The sequence below is a fragment of the Polyodon spathula genome, chromosome 22 (assembly GCF_017654505.1).
Source record: "Polyodon spathula isolate WHYD16114869_AA chromosome 22, ASM1765450v1, whole genome shotgun sequence".
In the NCBI taxonomy this organism is placed as follows: Eukaryota; Metazoa; Chordata; class Actinopteri; order Acipenseriformes; family Polyodontidae; genus Polyodon; species Polyodon spathula.
Window position 1 is genome coordinate 2,704,245 of NC_054555.1, and position 21,590 is coordinate 2,725,834.

At 39.3% G+C, this 21,590-nt stretch overlaps 2 protein-coding genes across 2 annotated transcripts in view; one reads left to right on the forward strand and one right to left on the reverse strand.

Moving 5' to 3' along the window:
- Positions 1 to 21,590, reverse strand: part of LOC121297395 (catenin alpha-1) — a 64,293-nt gene that overhangs the window by 6,009 nt on the left and 36,694 nt on the right. The window contains exons 8-16 of the mRNA XM_041223710.1: positions 19,663 to 19,743; positions 19,039 to 19,191; positions 13,523 to 13,615; positions 13,102 to 13,258; positions 12,635 to 12,835; positions 8,731 to 8,882; positions 5,648 to 5,758; positions 3,537 to 3,718; positions 1,567 to 1,672 (exon numbers count right to left, since the gene is read on the reverse strand). Coding sequence (XP_041079644.1) covers positions 1,567 to 1,672; positions 3,537 to 3,718; positions 5,648 to 5,758; positions 8,731 to 8,882; positions 12,635 to 12,835; positions 13,102 to 13,258; positions 13,523 to 13,615; positions 19,039 to 19,191; positions 19,663 to 19,743 — 1,236 coding nt within the window. The remainder of the gene's footprint in view (positions 1 to 1,566; positions 1,673 to 3,536; positions 3,719 to 5,647; positions 5,759 to 8,730; positions 8,883 to 12,634; positions 12,836 to 13,101; positions 13,259 to 13,522; positions 13,616 to 19,038; positions 19,192 to 19,662; positions 19,744 to 21,590) is intronic.
- LOC121297397 (leucine-rich repeat transmembrane neuronal protein 2-like) overlaps positions 19,769 to 21,590 on the forward strand; it is a 5,365-nt gene continuing 3,543 nt past the window's right edge. The window contains exon 1 of the mRNA XM_041223711.1: positions 19,769 to 21,590. This exon is cut by the window's right edge and continues 2 nt beyond it. Within this exon, the coding sequence (XP_041079645.1) occupies positions 21,589 to 21,590 (2 nt within the window). The 5' untranslated portion in view covers positions 19,769 to 21,588.

The window sequence follows — 21,590 nt, forward strand, 5'->3', positions numbered from 1 at the left end:
GCCCCCTTATTGGTATGGAGGGGGGAAAAAAAAAACAAAAAACAACCATGACTGACAAGTCTAACTCTTGAAACAAGCTCTGATGCAAAGGGGGGGTTGTAACCGAGGCTTGTGGACATAAAGAAAGACTAAAGCAAAATTACAAAACAGCACAAAAATAAAAATGACGAAAGGACCATGGAACAAACAGAATAGAGTGCAGACACAAAGCCGCAGGTCCGCACTGCTCATGTTGGTGATAAATGACACTCTGTGCTGATCTCAACCACTACACAGCACCAATTACTGGACCTGCACAGCTGCTGTTCAACCGCACATCACAGGACCACTCTACATGTACTACCGAGCTAAAAGCAATTCATGACAAGTTGCTTTACCGTTATACCTCGTTGTGAATTAATGTTGTTTATTTAAAAAAAAAAAAAACAGCATAGGGCAGAACCATTATAAAAGCCTGAACCTTGTGTGCACATGGTCTTGATAAACTATGCTGCTTAACAGCAATCTCCTTTGTATGCATTATAATGCTTAATGAGCATCATATGTATTGTTGACTTGACAGTGTGCATATTGTATCACAGTAACAGGCCATGATTTGTTTACTACAGATCACATGAAACACTTTGAGAAGTCCTGCAAGGCCTGCCATACATTGTTAATAAACTTCAGTGCAGACATGTGTGGCATCGTCATACATACAGCATCCTATCCTATTTGGTGAGCTTATTTCTTTAAACTTGTATGGGACTGACAGATTCAGATCAGGTTTTCAGGAGTAAGAAGACATAGTAAAATAAAATAAACAATTGACAATAAGTCTTTGATAATCAATTTTGGTAATGGACAGATAACAAAAAGGGCTTTACATTATTATTACATCAAGCAAAAGGTGTTGCAGTCAACCCACATTTGATTCCCTCTAGTGCTTGTTTCTCCCCTTTAGCCCCCCCCCCCCGATTAACTGCTTTCTTTATCTTTCTCCACTGTAGAAAGAACTTACAAGATTCCATAAATTTATCAAAGACTGTTGAATAATAAACAGTGGTCCTTTACACATCGAAAGGTCTGACCTCTGCAAGGAAATGTCATATTACCTATCCATAAATGCTCTGTGGAGGGGCCACCGACTCAGTATGACATGAATTATATTGCATGCAGTTATTTTAATTACAGCTTAGGAAAGCATAGCCATTTCACCACTGCATCATGAATAGGGAAGTTTTTAGAAAAAAAAGAGGGGATTTTAAGCTAAAAAAAAAATTTACCCATCACAATGATTACAATTTCGAAAACAAACCAAGATTTTTCACTTCAAGACTGGTACGAAGAGTTTAAGAAATACAAAAGTCTGTCTAAACACATCAGGTCTTTCAAGGATCCTGAAATACAAGAGCCTTCAAAGTCTTCTGGAGAGCAGCAGAGCAGGGCTTAAAATAGGAAATGCTGAGACTGAGGGGTGTTTGATTGCATTTTTTAAAAATCAAGTCTGCATTCTTCTGTGGAATCCAACTGCTGGAAGGAAGCAGTTATAAAAATGCTGGTGTTCAAGGAAAAAGGGTAACTTACACGGTCAGCAATGGTACGACCCAACTTGTCCATCCTTGAACCAGCTTCAGCAATCTTTTTGGCAGCACTAATTACATCAGATGTGTTCTTCAGTGGCCCTTTACCCCTAGAAGAGTTAGAATTACAATTAATTGCTAACAAAAGTGTTTAAAACAATTAGAAGTGGTCTCCCTACACAAGCATGTGCCATCACCTGAACTAAGGCTACCTATCTCGGCAGGGGGGGGGTATAAAAAGGATAAGTGTCATGCATTGTACATGCTTTTATCATATGCATTTGAATTAAATGTCGATATTCACACCTTCTGTTATTACAGCCAAGCTGCTTTGCACACATCTGCATATAATTTACATACAACACAATGGATTTAAAAGTGGCTTTGCAGCAAGTTCCTTCATCCTTTGGGGAGAAGCAGATTTTCCAACAAAAAATTAGCCTGGTGTCAGATGGACTTTAAAAAGGTAGCAGACCGTGATAAAATCAACACTGTGGTTTCATCATTTCCAGTTTGTATAACTGATAGCTCAATGGCCGTCAAGCTTACTTTATTGAATAAAGCATTAATGTAAGGAGGGGGAGGTCGGGGAGTAAAATGGTTAAAATTTATTCTAAGTAAACGAGTGTTCAGCATATCAGAGCTGAACCCTTTGTGGGGAGTATTAAAGCGCAAGTCATGAACACTGGTATGTACACCCACACCAACAAAAATCACTCAAAGCAATGCCGAGATCTACAGAACTACACAGAATGTGTACATATAAATTGCATGTTGAAAGCTTAAAATGTGCAGTTTCTGTATTTGTTGTTTGTCGGTTGTATATTGGACATTTTATGATGCTGGCAACAGCTAATATCCTCATCAATACTGAATGTCTATTTTCTATAACAATAGAAAAAGGGGGGTTAAGTCAAGCTTCTGCAAATAAGAAACCCTCCGACTATTACCAAAGATAACACTAGGTAGTCTAGTGGTAATGGTTGTCTGATAGTCCTTCCTACTAAAACCTACAACTTCCAGGCATCACAGTACAAATCATCCAGAATACAAAGACGTTTACACGTTTACAAAGCCTGTTTGAGTTTAACAAAGTATGCTGCGCAAAACTGAGCTAGGCAGAACTGGCGATGATGAGTCATCCCGAATTTCAAACATTACATAAACAAAGACTTTACGCATTTGTCGCGTGTAAAATGTGAAAAGCAGATTTGGAGCGGTTCCTGACCAATGTGTATGCAGACCATTATCATCGAGCTGGAAGACAAATTTGAAAGTCGCTTCGCAGACATTGTGCAGTTTGAGCCGGCTTTCACATTTATGGATGCTCCTTTCCAACACAATGTGAGGGAATTTGGTTTCCAGTCTTAAACCGTTTTATTCCAACAAAGCAGCTGTGCAGTTAGAGTTGCCAGAGTTTCAAAATGATCTTTCTTTGCAGAAGTGCTACAAATCCAGCAACAAGAGTGCTGACTTTTGGCTGCAAGTACCAAAGTGATAAATACCCGTGTTTGGCATCTTCCAGCCATTCAACCACATTACAAGCATCTTGTTCAACAGATCAACAAACCAACGACTTCTTCACAAAAATAAGGTATTTCTTTATGTGCTATTTACCGGACATATGCTTGCTTTATTGTGGTTCGGTTTTAAAGTTTACACCACCTTCTCTTTGTAATTGAATAATAGTACTTCATAAAAAGGCAATAAATTAGTTAAGTGGTCAAATCTTTACACTTGATCATATATTTTGTACACCTAATAGTGTATTCAAGTGATAACAAGTATAGAAAGTATGGTTTTAAAACACGTAGTTGGCAGCATACATCAGCGTGCCCTCAATGAGCCAGGGTGGGTAGATTCTAAGTCCGCGTCCAAATTACTTTGAGGACCAATGTCCTAGGCCGATCCTAATTGGTATCTGAACACCAGCAGTTCTGCAGAGATGACCTACCGCAAATCTGCTGTACCCACCTGGTGAAGTCTGTCATCTCCATCATGATCATGCACATCTCCTTGGCCAGCACGATGATGTCATTGCCACTGTCATCCCACTTGGACACCTCGGCATCCAATTTGCTCTTCTCCTCCTGGAAACTGGCCACCTGTTCGGCGATCTTGGCTTTCTGCTCTTGGGGAAGCTGAGCCATGATAGCCTAGGAAGCATACAAGAACGTTGTGTTAGTCACTGCAATACTGAAATTCAACATGCAGATAGACTACTATACTTTAATTTTTTTATTTTTATATGAGAAGTCAGGGAAAATAGTTTGACTGGCTTAAATTTATTATAGGCCACTTTCACTGCGCCAGTAAAAAATGAGTACATGAGCGGTGCATTCTGCCAAGACTGGCCAACAAGGATGCCCTTTGTAATCACAACTACTGTAAACCAACCTATTTAGGAAAGCAAAGATCTGGGAACCATGACAAGTGAACAAGAATGCATTACACTAGACTACTTCAATCCGGTAGTACCAGCCGGTGTGCAAGAAAGACTAGTGGCAATTCAAATCACGCTTCAAATACTTTAGGGTCATCAATCTTGCTTGTCCAGTACAGTCAATTCGTGCATGGTAGGGGCATTTCATTTTCCTAACTGTGTGGGTTTCTACTCGCAGCAGGCATGTATTAACTTGAAAGTGGAAAAGATCTGATAAAAAATGTGGGCTTATCAGGGGTAGAATGCATCGTGACAATAAAATTGCAGCTAAATATAGGCTTGGTGAGTGTTGCCAGAACTATAACAGAGTCTTGAAGACACTACTACTTACACAAAGCACATATATTAAAATGGGTCTAAATTATATTCAGCAGGCCACTACCAGAAAGCTATTTTTATTGCATAGTGTATTTATTCAGTAGAGCTTTAGCCACAAACCAACTTGTGTAGAAAGTGCAATGCACTTCCAAATGTAATTTTAGGCATAAACAAGGCACTAGAGAGAATGCATTTGTTCCAGTTTAGGAACAACTTATTGCAAACTTAATTTCCCATATTTTTGAAAAAGTAAAATGGCAACCTTACCCCCAATGCCCTTATTTTTGTCCAAAAGCCTAACATTTTGGAGTGATAGGGCAGAATCACACCAGAATCACTCGAATTTCAATGCTTGCATCACCTTTAACCTGTCTGCATCTAACCCTCTAAGACATCAGGTTATTTTTAGAAAGTGAACAATTGCTGATTTTATTTTTATTTTATTTTTTTTTTATTCCTCCACATTCCTAAAAGGGGAATGCTCTATTGTGAAGCCAATTAAGATTCAGTTCAAATCTACAGGTCTCACATCTTTGGGGTTTTGCCAAAATTTTTGTTCAGCAAAGGTACCTTCTTTTGTAAAAATTCACAGAAAATGCTTAACTATTCCATGCAAACACATTATCTACAGGTATTGTTAATGACCTTTAAAATGCTGCCTTCAGAAAGTGGATTTGGAACGATGTCACACTGCAACAGCAGTGGCCTGTGTGAGACGAAGGGGTATGGATCCCTTTAAACAAAAAAAGACACACAACACACCATGCAAATGGTGCCTTAACCCAAGGCACTATTACACAAAGGCCCACTGAAAAGCACAGTAGGAGTTAATGTGTTGCGTGTCCCCAAATTGTCTATCTACTGTAGCCATTACAGTTCTTTCTCTGTATCAAGCAGTTCAATACAAAGCCTACAAAACATTTGAGCCTGTAAAAGCAGATCAGTCAGAAATGAAGAGGCAGCGTGCGTTTAATTGTAAAGAGTTCTGCTTTGATTTCTAAAAGAACACAACTGAGACAGTACCCTTTAAGCTGTAATTACAGGTATTTCTTTGTAGCCTTGTTATCTCTAAAGGAATGCAACATTGCTGCTTTCCTTGTCAGTCTCTGGGAAACTTCACGTACTGCTTTCATTTATTTCTAAGAATCCACATAAACACCGAAAACCCATCACTGCCTCCTCTGGTGCTTGTTTGAAGTCGTTACGAGACATCCATTAACGCTGAATTCAGGAAGCAGCGGATGCATTGAGATGGGGCTGTGTGACACTATTCAAAATGTTCTCCGAATTCAGCCAGCAATGTGAAACAATGCAGATTCCTCACCCTGGCACTCTGGCCGGCAATGAGCTGGTCATCCTCAGTCTGGACACTTGTCCTGCTCCTCACATCGAAGTCCTCTGTTTCAAAGTCAGAGTCGTCCAGTTCTTCTGGGGTCTGCAGGGGAGAGGTTACAGGAAAATGTTACCTGGCTGTCATTAGCAAGGCATTAGACTTTTCTTCAATGATGATCCTTGTCTACACACACCAAAGACTAACAAAAAATAATGCAAACAAAAAAAAGCAGAAAACAAAAATGAACATGGACTGCTAAAAACATCCCCCAAATTCTTGGATTTCTCTATGCTGCTACATAAAAAATAAATAAAAACACACCTTATACACTACTCTCAACTCATGCAAAACCCTGCAGCTACCACCCCCCCCCCCCCATGCCAACACACATTCCAATTCCTGCAACGAATGCCAAGCACAAGTCATGCAATAATTTCTCCCACATGTTAATATGCACAAGCCTCCAGTGGACATGTCCACTTACTTAAAACACAATTAAGGGAATGAGGTGATAGAGTAAGCGTTGTACACTGCAAGATTTGCCTAATGTATCTAAATGTACATGCACATTTAAAAATGAATGATTTGTATATAAAAAAAAGTTTAGTGGGCTCTGATCCTTAAATATATGTTATATATTTAGAATTAATTGAAAAAAAAAAAAAGTTAGCACTGCTTGGAGAAAGCACAAGAGCATGGCATCACCGCAGCTGGTCACACACTGTTAATGATGGATGCACATGAGCAAGGTACAAGCAGACAACTTTGTTTGGAAATCCTCCAAGCAGTGATTCACTGACTGCTTTCCAAACAAGGGGCATTTCCAGGTCAGCTTCATTCAGTAAGAGTACTGGATTGACTCCGATGTAGCACTTTGACACAAATCTGGACCCTGGATGACCTATTTGATTTAATCTGCCAATCTGCATAATAAATTAAGGATAACTGCACCATTTGGTAATCTGCCTCAAATGCACTGCCTCTGTATTTGGCACTAACGCAAGGGGGGGGGGGGGCGGGGGAGAAAAAAAAAAAAAAACACCACCACACCTGCCTATCAGTCAGTCCCCATATAATTCAAATAAGGGATTCTTTTGCAAATCGCCTGCCAATCACTATTCTCTTGTGGTTTTATTTTACTTCAGCATATACCCACCCACTCCAGTGAGGTCATTGGCGACCACATGGAAGTAGACACAAGGACTATGTAGAAAGACATTTATTGGCGAGATTAATAACTGCAATTTAAAAAAAAACAGCAGTAAAAAGGACACTTGGCAGCAGTTTCAATCTGCAGCTCTTTTGCTCATGTACTCTGTAGCTCTTCTCAGATCAGAACAATCTTCTTATTAAATTAATTCCTGAAGGATTCCAATTAGAATTTGCCAATTCAAAGATTTACTTCTTTGACAGATGTTGGGTTGCTGTACAAACTATCTGCTGTGCAGGGACATGAATAAAAAAAAAAAAAACGCAGAAGTGTCTGGCTCATTCCAAAATGCCCTGCTTTGTACAGTAATACAGTAGTGCAACACCAGCATGGAGCGTGTTGCAACCACCAATGCTACTGCAGCTCCTGGCTACACAGATTAAAATATGAAGTCTGCTTTAGCAGCCAGCGTGTCACCTCTGAAGTTTCAAATCTACACGACATGACTGCTGGCACCCTGAACGAGATACCTCCAGCACTGCCTGGCTGTCAAACACCAGGAGCTATTCTAAGTAGGCGATAAGTATTCTAGTTGGAGGTTAAAACACTGTCCATCTTAACTAGCGAGAACTGCAGCAGTGTCTGTTGGCATATCAGAGCCCCCCAAGTCTGTTTCTCCAAGTGAATGTGAGCACCACAATTCCAAGATGTATCGTGCCTTAGTGTATTTAAAAAGGAGGGAATGGATGTCCCAGCTTACTAAGGCACTACACGAATGCATAGAGCTCCTCTTGCAGAGCATTTGTACCTCAAATCTGTACACATTTCTATCAGTTGTACCTGTAAAAAGCAGTATGCCCATGCAATTGAACCCAAATTCATGTGATGCTTTGATCAATGAGGAGTAGAAATTCAATATTAACCTTTATTGAACCTTAATACAGCCTTAAAAAAAAAAAAAAAAAAAAAAAAAAAAAAAAAAAAAAAGATTCCTGTGCTGATACTTGGTTTGCTGGAGACTCAAGTGAAATACAAACCACCAGCACTAAAATCAAATGCCTGTTTTCACAGTCCAAAGTTACATATGAAAGGAACTAAATATATTTCCAGCCAGCAAATGTATAAGAACACATTTATTTAAAAAATAATTGTTATATATGTTGACTAATTAAGCCATCAACTAAAGGTGGTAAGGAAATCCCTCATTTTAACAAAAGAGGTGGCTCATTGCGAGAGAGCTGGAGGCTGCAATGCAAATGGGAATCATTTAAAATCACAGCAAATGGCAGGAGTGTTGGCATGAAAGTATGGAAAAGAGATCTGCAGGGTCTCATTTTGCAACTGGAGCTACAAGCTAACCAGACCACAGACTGCCTATTAAGTCACTTCATAGCTTTCTAAGTAATATAATAAAAAGGTATTTACAGTACAGAACTGGAAGAGACTTCAGGGGTCACCTTTGTCATCAAGCCTACAAAACTGCTTACCACATCTAGCTATTCAGGCATGCCCTACTGTCACCACAAAATTAGAGTACAGGGAATTCGACAGAACTGTTTCAAAGGGTTTATACACCAGAAAGGAACACTAAATAAAAGTGCCTCTTACAAGCTAGATATGAAACCCTATCACAAACAGTAAAGTCTGGGTCACCTGATCCTTCATTTCAGCCTGAATATTCTGTCTTCATTTAAATTACAACACAGCGATTCCTCAGTAGAACGCATTACAGTACTCCGTCCCATTTGACCTATAATGCCATTCTGCAACCACTTGGATTCTCTACAAGTGAATACAAAATAGCAGTCTTGTAATGATGGCTCCTGACTACGTTTTATAAAAAAAGGGTGGAGGGCAAGCTGAATCATTAACACAACAGTTACCCTTATCCTATATGTATTAAGGAAAGGTCATTTCGACTCACCCTGATCATGAGCACTGCCTTCCGGATGTCCCGTACTCCATCGTACACAAGCCGCGAGGCATCAATGAACTCGTTCTCATCCAGTATCTGAGAGGGGTTACCACTCAGAGCTTCCACCGCAGCCTCCACCTGTTCACTGAAACGGGGCATCACTACACAGGGCAAGAACACCTGGATTAGAACAGCACTTTAGATGCATGTAGGACATCTGCAAGCGCACCCTTTCTAGCCCATCTAAGGTTACAGGAGCTTGCTTGGAAACAATTCCTGTAGCCTCAAAGAGCAAATTATACCAGCTAACCCTAACTGAAATAATTGGGATTAGTTGTTTATAAAAAGGTAAATCAAATGGTTTAAAAAACAAAAAAAAATGTTGCCCTTTAACCCTTTGCATCGCGAAAATCCCTTTTCAGTCCATTGTCGGACTCTGTCCGTGAACCATGATCTAACACAACATGTGTTGCGTTTAAGCCAGAAAAAAGCAGAGGCGAGGCGTTCCCTGATCGTCTCTGATCGGAAAGAAGGTGGAGACTGCCAAATAGACCATGTACAGGCTGAGCAAAGTCGAATTGAACAGATGGAGACAGACACACAGAGTGAGAATGGCGCAGAGAAGACAGAGAAAGTCAAGGCAGCCTGAACTTGCACAGATGATGGATGAGGCAGAAAGTACAGATGAAAGCAGTTTGGATGATGGTTTTGATCAATCTAGTGACGAGGAAGTAAATATTTCTCTTACTGTGGGCTGAGGAAAGTGACCACGAACCAGACGCACAGGCGGAGGGCGAATGGAGACGCGCATCGATAAGTGCAATGCTTTCACAAAACTTGAATGTACTGTGGTAAACAGGGGCTATCAAGGGAGTACTGCTTTGAGAATTGCACTGGAGTTTTTCACCCTTTGTTTACTGAAATTGTAAATGAAACCAATAGATATGAGTGTAAAACTAAAACGGGACCGCCGAGTCATAATTCTATTTGGAACTCCTGGAAACCTGTTACGTTACCAGAGACGAAGGAATTTTTTGGTGTTCTGCTGAATATGGGGACTGAATGTAAAAAACGGACATAAAAGAATATTTCTCGGAGGAATGGGTTAACAATGCAGTTTTTCAAAGATTTATTCAAGAGATCACGTTTCTTGTAGATCTTTTGGATGCTACACCTTTGCCCTCCCCCCACCCAGGTGCCTCAGGCTGTTTTGTTAGCAGAGGAGAAAAGGTCAGGAATGTGGTCAGCTAGACAGACACAAAATGCTGTGAGCTATTTATCCCAGGTAGAGACATTTGCATTGATGAGAGCACAGTTGGCTTCAAAGGAAGGATTATCTTCAAGTGCTACAATCCTCAGAAGCCCACCAAGTCGGGGATGGCGAGTTTGTTTTAGCCGACTGAAACTGGTTATGTCTCTGCTATTGCTCCTTACTTTGGTAGCTCAACAGACTCCATGTGGAGATCTGACATGCCAATTTAAATGGAATGGAAAGCCACATTTAACTTTCGAAAAATGAATCGAAGAGCACCAAAAACTGTGCAGTAACAAAGACAGAAGGGGGGAGGAGAGAGACTGTATGCTTCTGCAAAACATGCAAGTCAGCCAGGGTTACATCCAGGTGTAAATTGTTATAACATTGATGAAAAATAGTTTAGTTTTTTGTGTGTAATTGATTTGTAAAAAGTTGTGTACCTGTCTGATTATTCTAAAGGTAATATAAATCAAGCAAAAACTCAAATTGACTTTTTTTTTTTCAATGTCCGCCTGATTTTTTAAATCATATCTAAACAATTTTTTTTTTTTTTTCAAAAAATTTGGTACTGTTGTCTTTGTATAGGGTACCCTTTGGACTTGCACTGCTTTGCTGTTTGTTTTAAGCAAACAACGTCACTTTATTTCAATCTGAACAGAACCTGGTCTGAAATTTTATTTTGTTCACAAATTAATTTGACCTGACAGCTGCAGAATAAATGGACTGAAAAGGGTTAAAACACTTTTATTCCACCAGATTAAGTCTGTTTGAAAGAAGCCTTCTGGGCTTTAACAACAAGTTTCAGGTGAGGCCCAGAGGCTTTGAGAAGCAGGTTTCAAAAAGAGTCAGTCAGTGAGACATGCAAAGTCACAGCATCATTCATTGTACGCGAATTCCCGGCTGATTAAGCCAAAATGTAATTTGGTCCCTCCTGTATGTCCTGAACTGGCCAGCCAGAATCAAATAATGCTCCAAGCAAGCCTTCCAGGCCACAAATTGTAGTTTATTGTTACTAAACAAGCTCTCCTTATGAATACAAAATTAAAAGCACTTGCCTTTGAACAAATAACATTTCAAGTGATCTTGGTTTACAGAAATTGTTGCTATACAAAAGGATGACTGGATTTTAAACTGATTCAGTGATAGATGGGGCAGCATTTAACTTGTAGGGAGGGCAAACAACTATAACAGATCAGTTGTCAGTCTGGAATAAAAGCAGGAATGGCTAAGTTAAAATGAACCTACCATGTCGGTTTATTTCTAACACTACAACTCAATCTATTTCCATAAAAAATAACACACACTGTATAGCTTGCACTGGCGTAAGACTCTCCACCTTTTTGAGACTTCAATTTTTTAAACAATGTGTTAAATTTACAATTGATTTTTTCCTACATGCTCCGCACCAACAGTATAAAAGAAAAATAAATCAGTTTTTTTCAAAAACCCTTGTTTGCTACATTTTATTCCATTAATGTGTTTTTGTTCAGTGTTTTTCATTTAAACTAATAGAAACTACTACATTTTTCAAAATAACTGGTTTCAAGTAAATAAGTGCAATGTCAAAACACCCCAACATAGATATAACACTACTACTGTAAACTCCAGTATTAACAGTAAACCACTGACTAATGGTACACAAAAAGGATTTAAGTAACAATTAACAATGCACCAGTAAGCAAAATCAAGTTATACATCCTACATCACATCTGTATTAACTCATTTTCCCTCACCATATTTAAAATTAGTTTCTTCTCTAGTCAGCAGACTTCAGCCTTGCGATTGCATTTCAGCAAACTCAGTAACTAGCAATTTCAAATCTGTTGTGCAGCACTCTTCTTTTGGCTGACTGTCCTACTGTATCCAGCCTCAAAAGACACCTGCATTATAATATTGCACTGCAGTTACAACAAACCTAATACTTCGTAAGTTCACTTGGCTTTCTAACCAGCAGTTTTTTGCTACAGACCCCAGCAGTGGGTTCAGTCTAATGTTGACAAATAATGGTTCAGGAGGGTGGGAATAAGGAAATCCACAACTACTTTGTTAAAGAGTAGCTATTTTTTTTTCCTCCACTTACACCCGTCTGGGTCGAGAGGAGGTCTGTCAAGAGTCTAAAAGCTTGCATTCAAAATGACTAGGGGTATTGAGAGAACTAATTAGAACAGAGGTTTAGTATTTCTACCTAGCATTATGACCTGAATGCCGAAGATCCTGAAAACACACACACAAAAAAAAATTGGTTTGGTGACAGTTAAGTTTGCCTGAGCCATAATCGTGGATGTAGTAATCCCATTGTGGCACTGGTACAGTTATTTAATATAAAGACACACCAGTGCATAAGTCACTCCCCCCTTTTTAGGGTCCCCCAAAAAGGCCTAGAAAATAGACAGTAGTGTATTGAATTACAAAAGACAATACAGCTATCCATGGATAAAAGGTCTAAACTATTACAATCAAATATTCTTGAGAAATAGATAGCATTTATACACAATTACTGCATGACTTAAATTGAGGTGTAAATATTAAATGGTAATCATGTGAACGCATGATTTAAAAAAAACACCTATTTTCATAATGCTAAACGTGTAAAACAAGCAAGATCCATTTTTAAAACCACTATCGACTTGGCACTAGGGTCAAGTAGACCAAGTTTACCTGTATTGGTGAGCAGTTTAGTGGCTTCTATAACCTTTTCTGTGTAGACACCAGGCTCGTAGTTGTCCATCTCAGAGGTGACAACGTGGACAACCCTGGCAGCACGGCCCCTGATGGCCCCAGCCGTGCGATCCAGACCATCCACATCCTTCTCCTGCAGCGCGATCACACACTTGTTCACATCCTCCAAGATATGGTTCTCTGTTCAAAACCAAGAAAGTATTTATTTATTTTTTTTATTTTGAGACTCTGGGATAAATTTTAAAATGCCGATTGGCTGCCAGCAGATTGTACCAAGTTATATAGCAATGTCATTTACAGTACTTGGTGCAAGAGGAAGAACTTTACTTACCCACTAGTTGCAGCACTTAGACAAACACACTGTGCATGCCCATAATTTCAGACACCGATTTCATCTTTTCAAACTTGTTAAGCCAACTGAAAACCATAAATCCGGGGTTCCTTACCAGACACACAGAGGAAGTCGTCAATGGAAGTGATGTCATCAACAGCATCAGTGAGTACATGCACTTGCTTCTCCCACTGCTCTTTGAAGAGATCCATATTGTCCTGTGCCACCTTACTGTTGGGCTTGGCAGCAAGAGCCAGGGCAGCATTAATCACCTACAAACCAAGTTTTAAACTTTACATTTGGAGTTAACCCAGAATCTACTTTAAGTGCAATTTATTTATATAAAGAAATAAAAAGTCTTATTCTCTACTACACTGGTCTTTTGAAAGTAGTAACACAGGGTAGGGGTTTAAAAAAGTGCCATTATATAGATTAACTGGTGATAAATGTGTTTTTTTTTTTTTTTTTAACACATGTAAATGCTTAATTTAAAATTGTGCATGTGGTGGATGCATACAAAAAATGCATTGCAATACCTGAGGACAGAGAGTCTCCAGCTGGGAGGCAGCCATACGGACCAGTTTCACACCTTCCTCGTTGTTGGAGATGGAACAAGCGAGGTTAGCGACCTGCGAAACAGCAAACCATTAACCTGACAAACACATTTACCATACTGTACACAAATTACATAATCTCTTCCAAGAGGCCATCGATACATATTCAATAAGAGCTGCTTCGGTCGACGTTTATATGTAGCTGAAGTATAAAAATGTCCCTGGATTGTCGGCTGTTGAGAAAGAACTGCTTTGATCACAGAAGTAAAAGGCGAGAAATGATATTTCTTATTGTTGACAGTATAGCAGAGTAGTTGGAGAGCTGTACCAATTAATTCAGTCTATTTCCAAAACCAATGCACCATGGGGCTCATCTTCAGTTGCACTACTGACAAAAAAAGGGATTGTGCTCTGCAGTGGTTAGCAAAAGCTAGGTGGATTGAAGGTCTGGAATTGAATTTGTTGATTCTACTACTTTGCTGCCAGCGCAATCAAACATTACCCTCTTTCTGTCTTTCCCAATCAAGTGGGCACATCCCCACATTTCAATTGTCTAGCTACAGAAAATCTAATGCAGAGATCGATAAGAGAACGGGCCACTGTTGCTTTGAAGAAGCAGGATTGAGTCACTGTTCAGAACTTTACTTGGGACAGTCATTCAAGGTAAAAGAAATGTAGAGAATCACATTTAAATAGGATATTTTAGTAACAGCTGATGCTAGTTGAAAATGCAGAAAGTCAAAAGGGGAGGTAGAAGTCACACTATCTTCTGTGTTTACTTGTCTGTCTGTTGTATTGGAAAATGAAGCACCAGCATGTGTTTAAACAGCAGTTCATATTTGCTCAGGCATGAGAGAGTTCATGTTAAATCTTCAGTAGCAGAAAGGGTTTAGAAATGCAATCATATAATCTCCAGTCCATCATGGCAACTACAGCTACTGTAAACACAACTAAGGCCAATAGGTCTGGCAGTGACAAAACCATACTAGTCCTTCGAGGAAATCTAAAATTACACAAAAAAGTATGTGCAAATGTATTTACAGATCTTAATGCAGGGTGGATAAATCAGTCAGTTTAAGGGTTTACAAATAAATATACCAGGCACAGAATGACCATATTTCTGATGAACACAATAGCGCAGCGTGCATCTGTGTCTCCTCTGCTTAACAATTCATAAAGTGGGTTCTCCATACCAGCAAACCCTTGTTATTTTTTGGAAGTTACAGTTCTGCTATGACACATTACCCAGTTTACTGTGAAGCTGGTTTACTGACACACATTTAATCCAACTGCAGCTGGAAATCTCAGTGAATCGTGGTTAACAGCCAATGGTTAGGGCCAACACTTCTCTATAAAACCTACATTTGTATTTTGTATCATTGCTAGCAATGAAGCTGATCAAGCTTTAAGAAAAAAGGGTAAGTCTGTATTAAGAAGCCACCCAAGGCCACAATGGTGATGTAACAGTATATGAAATTTAGAATATCCAAGCTTAACACTAGTAAGAGAGACAGGTAGCTAAATAGAAACACTCATCCACCAAGAGAAAAAGTGGAATGTAGACAAACTGACTATCATTCCAAAGTTCTGGGTGCAGAAAGAGATTCGCTAAAAATGATTTATTTTTGTCATCCAGAATCATAATAATTGCATAGCCGCATGTGACCGACTGCTCAAAAGGCTGGATTTGCCATTTGAAACATGGGAACCCCCACCCCGCTGCACACAAAAAGCAAGCCCTTGATCTACATTAGGGGGGGTGACCAGTTGTCATTTATTTACATTTAACTGTAGCATCCCAGTTAATCATGCCGGTGGGGGTTGTTGCTGAAATAGCTGTACATGTGTGAATGCACACCACCCACCCTCAAATTCAATAACTTGAAGCCAACTCGAGAAGTGCGCTCTGCTAAAAAAACAAACGTAGCTTTGAAAACAAACTCAGTGCTGTAAAGGAAGAGCGGGGCATAAACTGTAGTGTACCGGCAAGTGAACTCTGCCCACAGTACACCTGATCACACAATTACAGTCAGTTACACAACAAAGTTGTGTTTCTAAAGTAAACTACTGCTTCTAAAATGCCAGGAAGAGAGTTCACACCCCAGATAGCGTGTGAAATACACTACAGAGACACGTTCCTCAATGGTATCACTGAACTTCCAGCACATGTCTGCACACTGAATGCTTTAACTGCCTTTCGGATGAAGAATTGCAGCCAGTAAAATGTCCTCCTTATAAGAACACATCAGGATTTCCATTCACTTTAGTAGCAGATGGTCATGTTCTTGGTAATTCTTGTTTGAGGTTAAAGTTGTTAAAATGGAATGAGAGAAAATGGCTGTTCTAATTTCCTGGGCACTAGGTAAAACCACCTGGAGGAAGCATGGTATTAATACAGTTGATCAGAAGTAGTAAAGTTGTTTTCACAGTATTACCTTCACCTGCCAACATATTTGCAGTGACAATGGCACAGAGTCACTGACCTAATGAAAGGGACCCGCGCATGCGCAAGAACGGGTAGTGCACTATGCACCTAGATTTCTTTTTTGCAAGCACAGCTACTCCACCCACTGATACTTGAGTTGACTGTGTATACATTACGTACACACACGTAGATGCACCAATGCATGTAAAAAAAACTACAGGGCTCAATCAGGATAAGAAGATTAAGCTGAATGATAAGGAAGAGATCATAATAAGTTGTATTTAAAATTGGTCAGATTTCTTTCATCTGATACTGTTAGTATAGAAGTGCAGTCTGGAATGACAAAGAGAATGATTTTGCATGTGTAACAGTGTGGATGAACGTTTCTATATGAAAAATAATAATAAAACTAATAATAATAATAATAATAATAATAATACTACTCTGCACTGTCAGATGCAATCACAAGCAATACTTTTCAGGATTTGAGAATTATTTAATTTCTGGACCGAGAGTCCTCCAGGCAGAATGATTTCAGTTTATTACTAAATTGATAAAACAGTCATGAAGAGCTTAGCCTTCAGCCATGTCTACGTGGCCCAAGAGAGTAAGGGGAGGGAGGGAGGAGGGTTACAACACGCTGCAGCCTCGCCTTGGATTAATCACGGTACAGTCTTCAATTCACTGACTGGAGAGCCTTTTACATTTTATTAGGGTTTACATTAATAAAAAAGCTTTAACTTATTTGAACAAATAGTACAGTTGGTGGGGAGTCTGAGGTTTGCCTGGTTATATCGTAATTAATAAAACCAATACAAATCTAAATCAGTAGTTAGGATGCACTATTAAAAAGGGTTTTATTCGCCTTACAAATTTTTGAAAATACATACCGCCATAACACATTAAAACAAGACATGTCAGTCAGAGCATGTAATAGAATGGTGTGGCAGAACACTATTAGGCTGAACGTAAATGTAAAGGCACACATGTCCAAACTGTCTTTGCTTTGTCCATTTAGAATCAAACTCAAATTATGGTGGTCTTTGTGTCTTAAGTCCCACACTCTGTGAAGAGCAAGACAAATTATTTGAAATCAATTGCAATTACTAGTGAAAACTGGGGAGGAGAGCCAACCATTCCTCAGGCACACATACAAATACCTCAGCTCATTGTCAGAACAATGAACACTTCAGAATTATTCCTTATATTTATTTTCATTCATGTTTAATATATGAACCTGTATTCTGGTAAAAACACCATGTTACCAGCAGCTGTGTGAAGAACAACTTCTTGCAACAAACTTATCAAAACTCGGGGCTAACCATTCTGAAATGCATAGGCTGCAACTTAATGGGAGGCCACAACCTAGACTGATGCATCCAAACTCAAAGAAAGATTGTTCCAAATTTCATCAGAATTGCATGTGGTTCTTAACTCAAAAACTAGCAAAATGCAGCACAAGTACTGTGTGGGGTGGGGAGGGGAGTTAACACTCCACACAATATGTTTGCTTTGCAAACTGAAGCAAGCATTAATTCAATGTGCAGTATGCATGGTTCCTTCCATGGCCACTAGATACTTAAACCAAGATCTCTGCAAAGCATTACAGGAATTTCCTCCACCGCAATTCTTGAAACCAACTCATGCATGAGATCTTACTTCAGATTTGGGATAGTTACTATTAATTACCTTTGTCTAAAAAAGGAAAAAACCTCCCAAACACTCCCTTTATTTTAGAAAGAAAATGCAAAGCCACACAAGTCTCTTAAATTAGCTTTCATCAGCTCTCCTGGGTAATACTTGGATAGCAGGCTACTCATCAACCTTGAAAAGCACCCTGTACAAGTCTTGAATACATTCTGTATTAAAAATATCCCAGTCACGTTTTGATATATCAATATTTTATATATATATATATATATATATATATATATATACTATATATATATATATATATATATATACTCATGAGTACTAACACACACCACACCCCAGTTAAGAGCTTTAGAGTTTTGGTACCTTACAGATGCACACACACAATTAATCTGGATATATTAAGACACTACACTAGAAAAATATAAAATCATTTTAACAAAAATATCTTCAGGATGGACAAATCTGCATAGTACCCTTTAAGGCTGTAAAGGCAGGTGATATAAATGATCCACCATGCCCTCTCCAATGGGATTCCCAACATTGGCTACAAGTATCTCCCGGAGAGGGGTTGTAAAGGCCATCTCTACAGTTCTCAAAAGGGACGCAGGGAGGTGAACTATAGAAAAACTAAAAAACAGTCCAAAGTTCTCAGTTCTGCAAAAAAAGCTTATTTCTAAATAAAGTCTGCACGCTAAGAAAGTTGAACATAATCACAGCTACAACACTTGGGCTGTAACTTGTACAATAAAATACATGTATAGCGTGTTGAAACTCCATTTACTTGAGTGCCTGTACAAGATGGATATTGACATTCAATGTCAATCCCCAGTGTTGTCAATCCATTGCCATTCACAAGCAATAACTCAAATAGTCACATTAAGGGGATATTGCCCAGCATGCCTTGCAAGTCTCAATCTCTTACTATTAAAGCAATTTGGTTAGGAGCCATCTATTCAGCACTGCCAGCTGCTATAAAGTCACCAGTTATGACTTGAATGTTCAACGCAGTCCCTTCTGCAACTCCTCTCTCGCCTATTATGCTGCAGGGAGTCAGATTTGGTTGGTAAAAATAGGAGAAAATGCAACTCAGTGGGACTTTGATTTTATTTTAAACACAGAAGCCATGAAAAATCCCTGTATAGCCATAAAGTGATTTAATGTGTTGAGGCATGCTACTGGTGTGCAGATCAGAGGCGGCCATCAAAAACGCAATAGAAGATATTATGGGGAGACTGCTAGAACTTCACTAGTGATCTAAGCAAAATACATAGAGAATCACAGTACATATTACAGGATATTAAACAGCCAAGAGGTTGATTAGATGACAGTTAAAGTAGCACTTAAGAGAAAGTATGAATGGGAAATGAACACTGATTGTAAAAGTTTTGAGAAAAGGCTGTAGTAGAGACAGACTTACCTCAATTAGCTTGTTGGCATGTTCACGGAACACTTGGGCATATTCCTTTACCTCCTTTTCATTGCCATTCTTTGCAGCTTCAATAAGGACCAACAGGGGAACATTGGTCTCCAGGAAAGAGTCCGAAACATGGTCCATGACCGCTTTGCGCAGCTAAGGATGGGGCGAGGGGGAATTTAAAAATACATACATGAAAATATATAAAATGTTTTAATCTGTTTGCAATTATACATAGTGTAAACTAAATGAAGCAAGCAGGTATTAGGATAGTCTAATTAAAGACCAGTTTTCATTGCTCCTGCTGGAAATCCGTGGTCATATACCTGTTGCAAACCTATAGATTTCAGCAACAGGAAAGGAAAAAAAAAAAAAAGCATTAAGCCCAAGTGATCCATAAAATCAGGGAAACTATCTAACTGAACTGTACTTATGGGGCATGAACAGCATTGACAAAGCAGCACGCCACACTGCTCTACAGGAATTTAAAGTGAATGGCCAATCAATAGCCCATGTTACAGTAAAAAGTGAGAAACCTGCAGGTTTTATTTGTGGTTATTCTATTTCTCTGGCCAGGGCACGGTTCTAGGTTTATGGCTGCAAAAATAACGCAAGTAAAACACGAACCTGTCGACGCAGATCCCTGGTCTTCTTGGTCATCTTGTCGATGGCTGTGTTGAGAGCATCACTCTTCTCTTTCCTGCCCGTCTGCAACACACACACACACACACACACACACACTAGATCCGATTAGTAAAAAAATTACATTTCCATCAAATCAAAATAAAAAAAAAAAAAACACACGACAACCATCGCAAAATCACTTGGACCACTCACAAGAAAGAGCGAAGGACCTGAATGGCAGTTTTGCATTGAACACATTACAGTAACTGGTAGACAGGAATTTGAATCTCGTCATCCAGAAACTTGCGTTAATAAAAAGGCATGGGACTAGACTTGCATCTACAATTTACTATTGTATTCCTAAATGGAGAGGAGTTTATGGATTGTCGCCGAATTACACATGATCCAAGCCCCAAAAAATAAATACAATGGTCAGCAGGGCGCCTAATCCAAGTGCCGGCTCGACTAAAAAAACTGCTGCTATTGGCTTTTAATAAATGTCATATTAGGAATTAAGCAGAGTAAATATGATAATGCAGTTGAGAACAAACTGCTTCCTCTGTTAAGTGGTTAGAAAAACGTCAATAATTGTGCCTTTTTTTGGTTCTCATTGCAACAGCAGAAGATTGCTTTATTTTGCACTAGGAAACAAAGCTCTCAAGATGACGCAACACATGATCTGAACACCACTTCTTGGAAACAATGCATCATAACCCTGGCTCAAACCCTGTGTGTGTGGGAGGCTGGGGGGGGGGATCCTGCACACTCCAATTTCCGTATTACACACTTAGGTGTAAAAGTGGTTAAAAAAAAACCCTTAAAAAACAAACACAAAAAAAAAAAAAACACAGCACATGTGTGGTCTTTTCTTGTTATCACCATCTGCCTCCGTTTCAATGAAAGATTAAATTAAAAAGTAATGGATGGTTTAGAAAGCAAGCTGGAGTAATCTGATCAGGCAGTAAAAAGGGACTCAAGTCATCATTACAACCTTAAAAACAAAACGCTATAGAACTTTACAAAAGGAGAAAGGTTATTTGTAAGAAATGTTCTGGGGATGAACAGCACCCCACTTTATAAAATAGAAAGTAATCTGAAACCAATACCAACCTTCAGCACATTATACAGTGAGAATACAAATAGGAAGCGTGGTATCTAGATCTTGACCTATGGAGCAGTTAAGGAGCACCGCCACGAATCACTACACTTAACAAAAAGCTTTAATACTAAACTCAGCTGTCACTACAGCAGGTTAAGGAATACTTTCTCGTTCTCTCTAGTTGTGTCAAGAGAGAGAGAGAGAGAAAGAGAGAGAGAGACACACTCGTCACTGGATGACGCCAGCCCGCCACCACTCTGTAGCAGTGAGTGGCTACAACCCAATATCACAGTATAGCATCTTTGCTGCTCTCTCCAGCTCTGTAGAAAATCTCAGTAAAAAGGAGACTATTGCTCAGTGCACTACACTGCTGCTGGAACTGGTTCCTACACAGGGTCCCTTCACTGCCGGTGCTCAACAAGTTAAGGATGGTGGACCCCCAACTGAGGAAAAACGATGCCTGGGTCTTTAAATTAAGCAAATCGAGCGGACAGCTTGAGTGAAGAAAATACAAAAAATAAATAAAATGGTTTACAGGGATTGCTTCGGATTCAGCTATTAAGCAAACAATTTTTCAGAAGGAGAACAAACAAATTCTCTAAAAACACAACGATCACCAAAAGCAAGCAAAGGAGGATGAAATATCTTGACATGGAATTTCTGCTTTTGTTACAGCTGGGGGGACTAAGCATTGCTTTATTTGAGGAAAGTGCAGTTCCTTTTGTTTTTCCTCAAAAGGGCTTTTCTTCATTGGACTCCTTTTCCAGCTCATTGTTCCAAGACTCTGCAGAGAGGGACAGTTGAATGCAGCCTCCAATGAGCACAAAAGAAT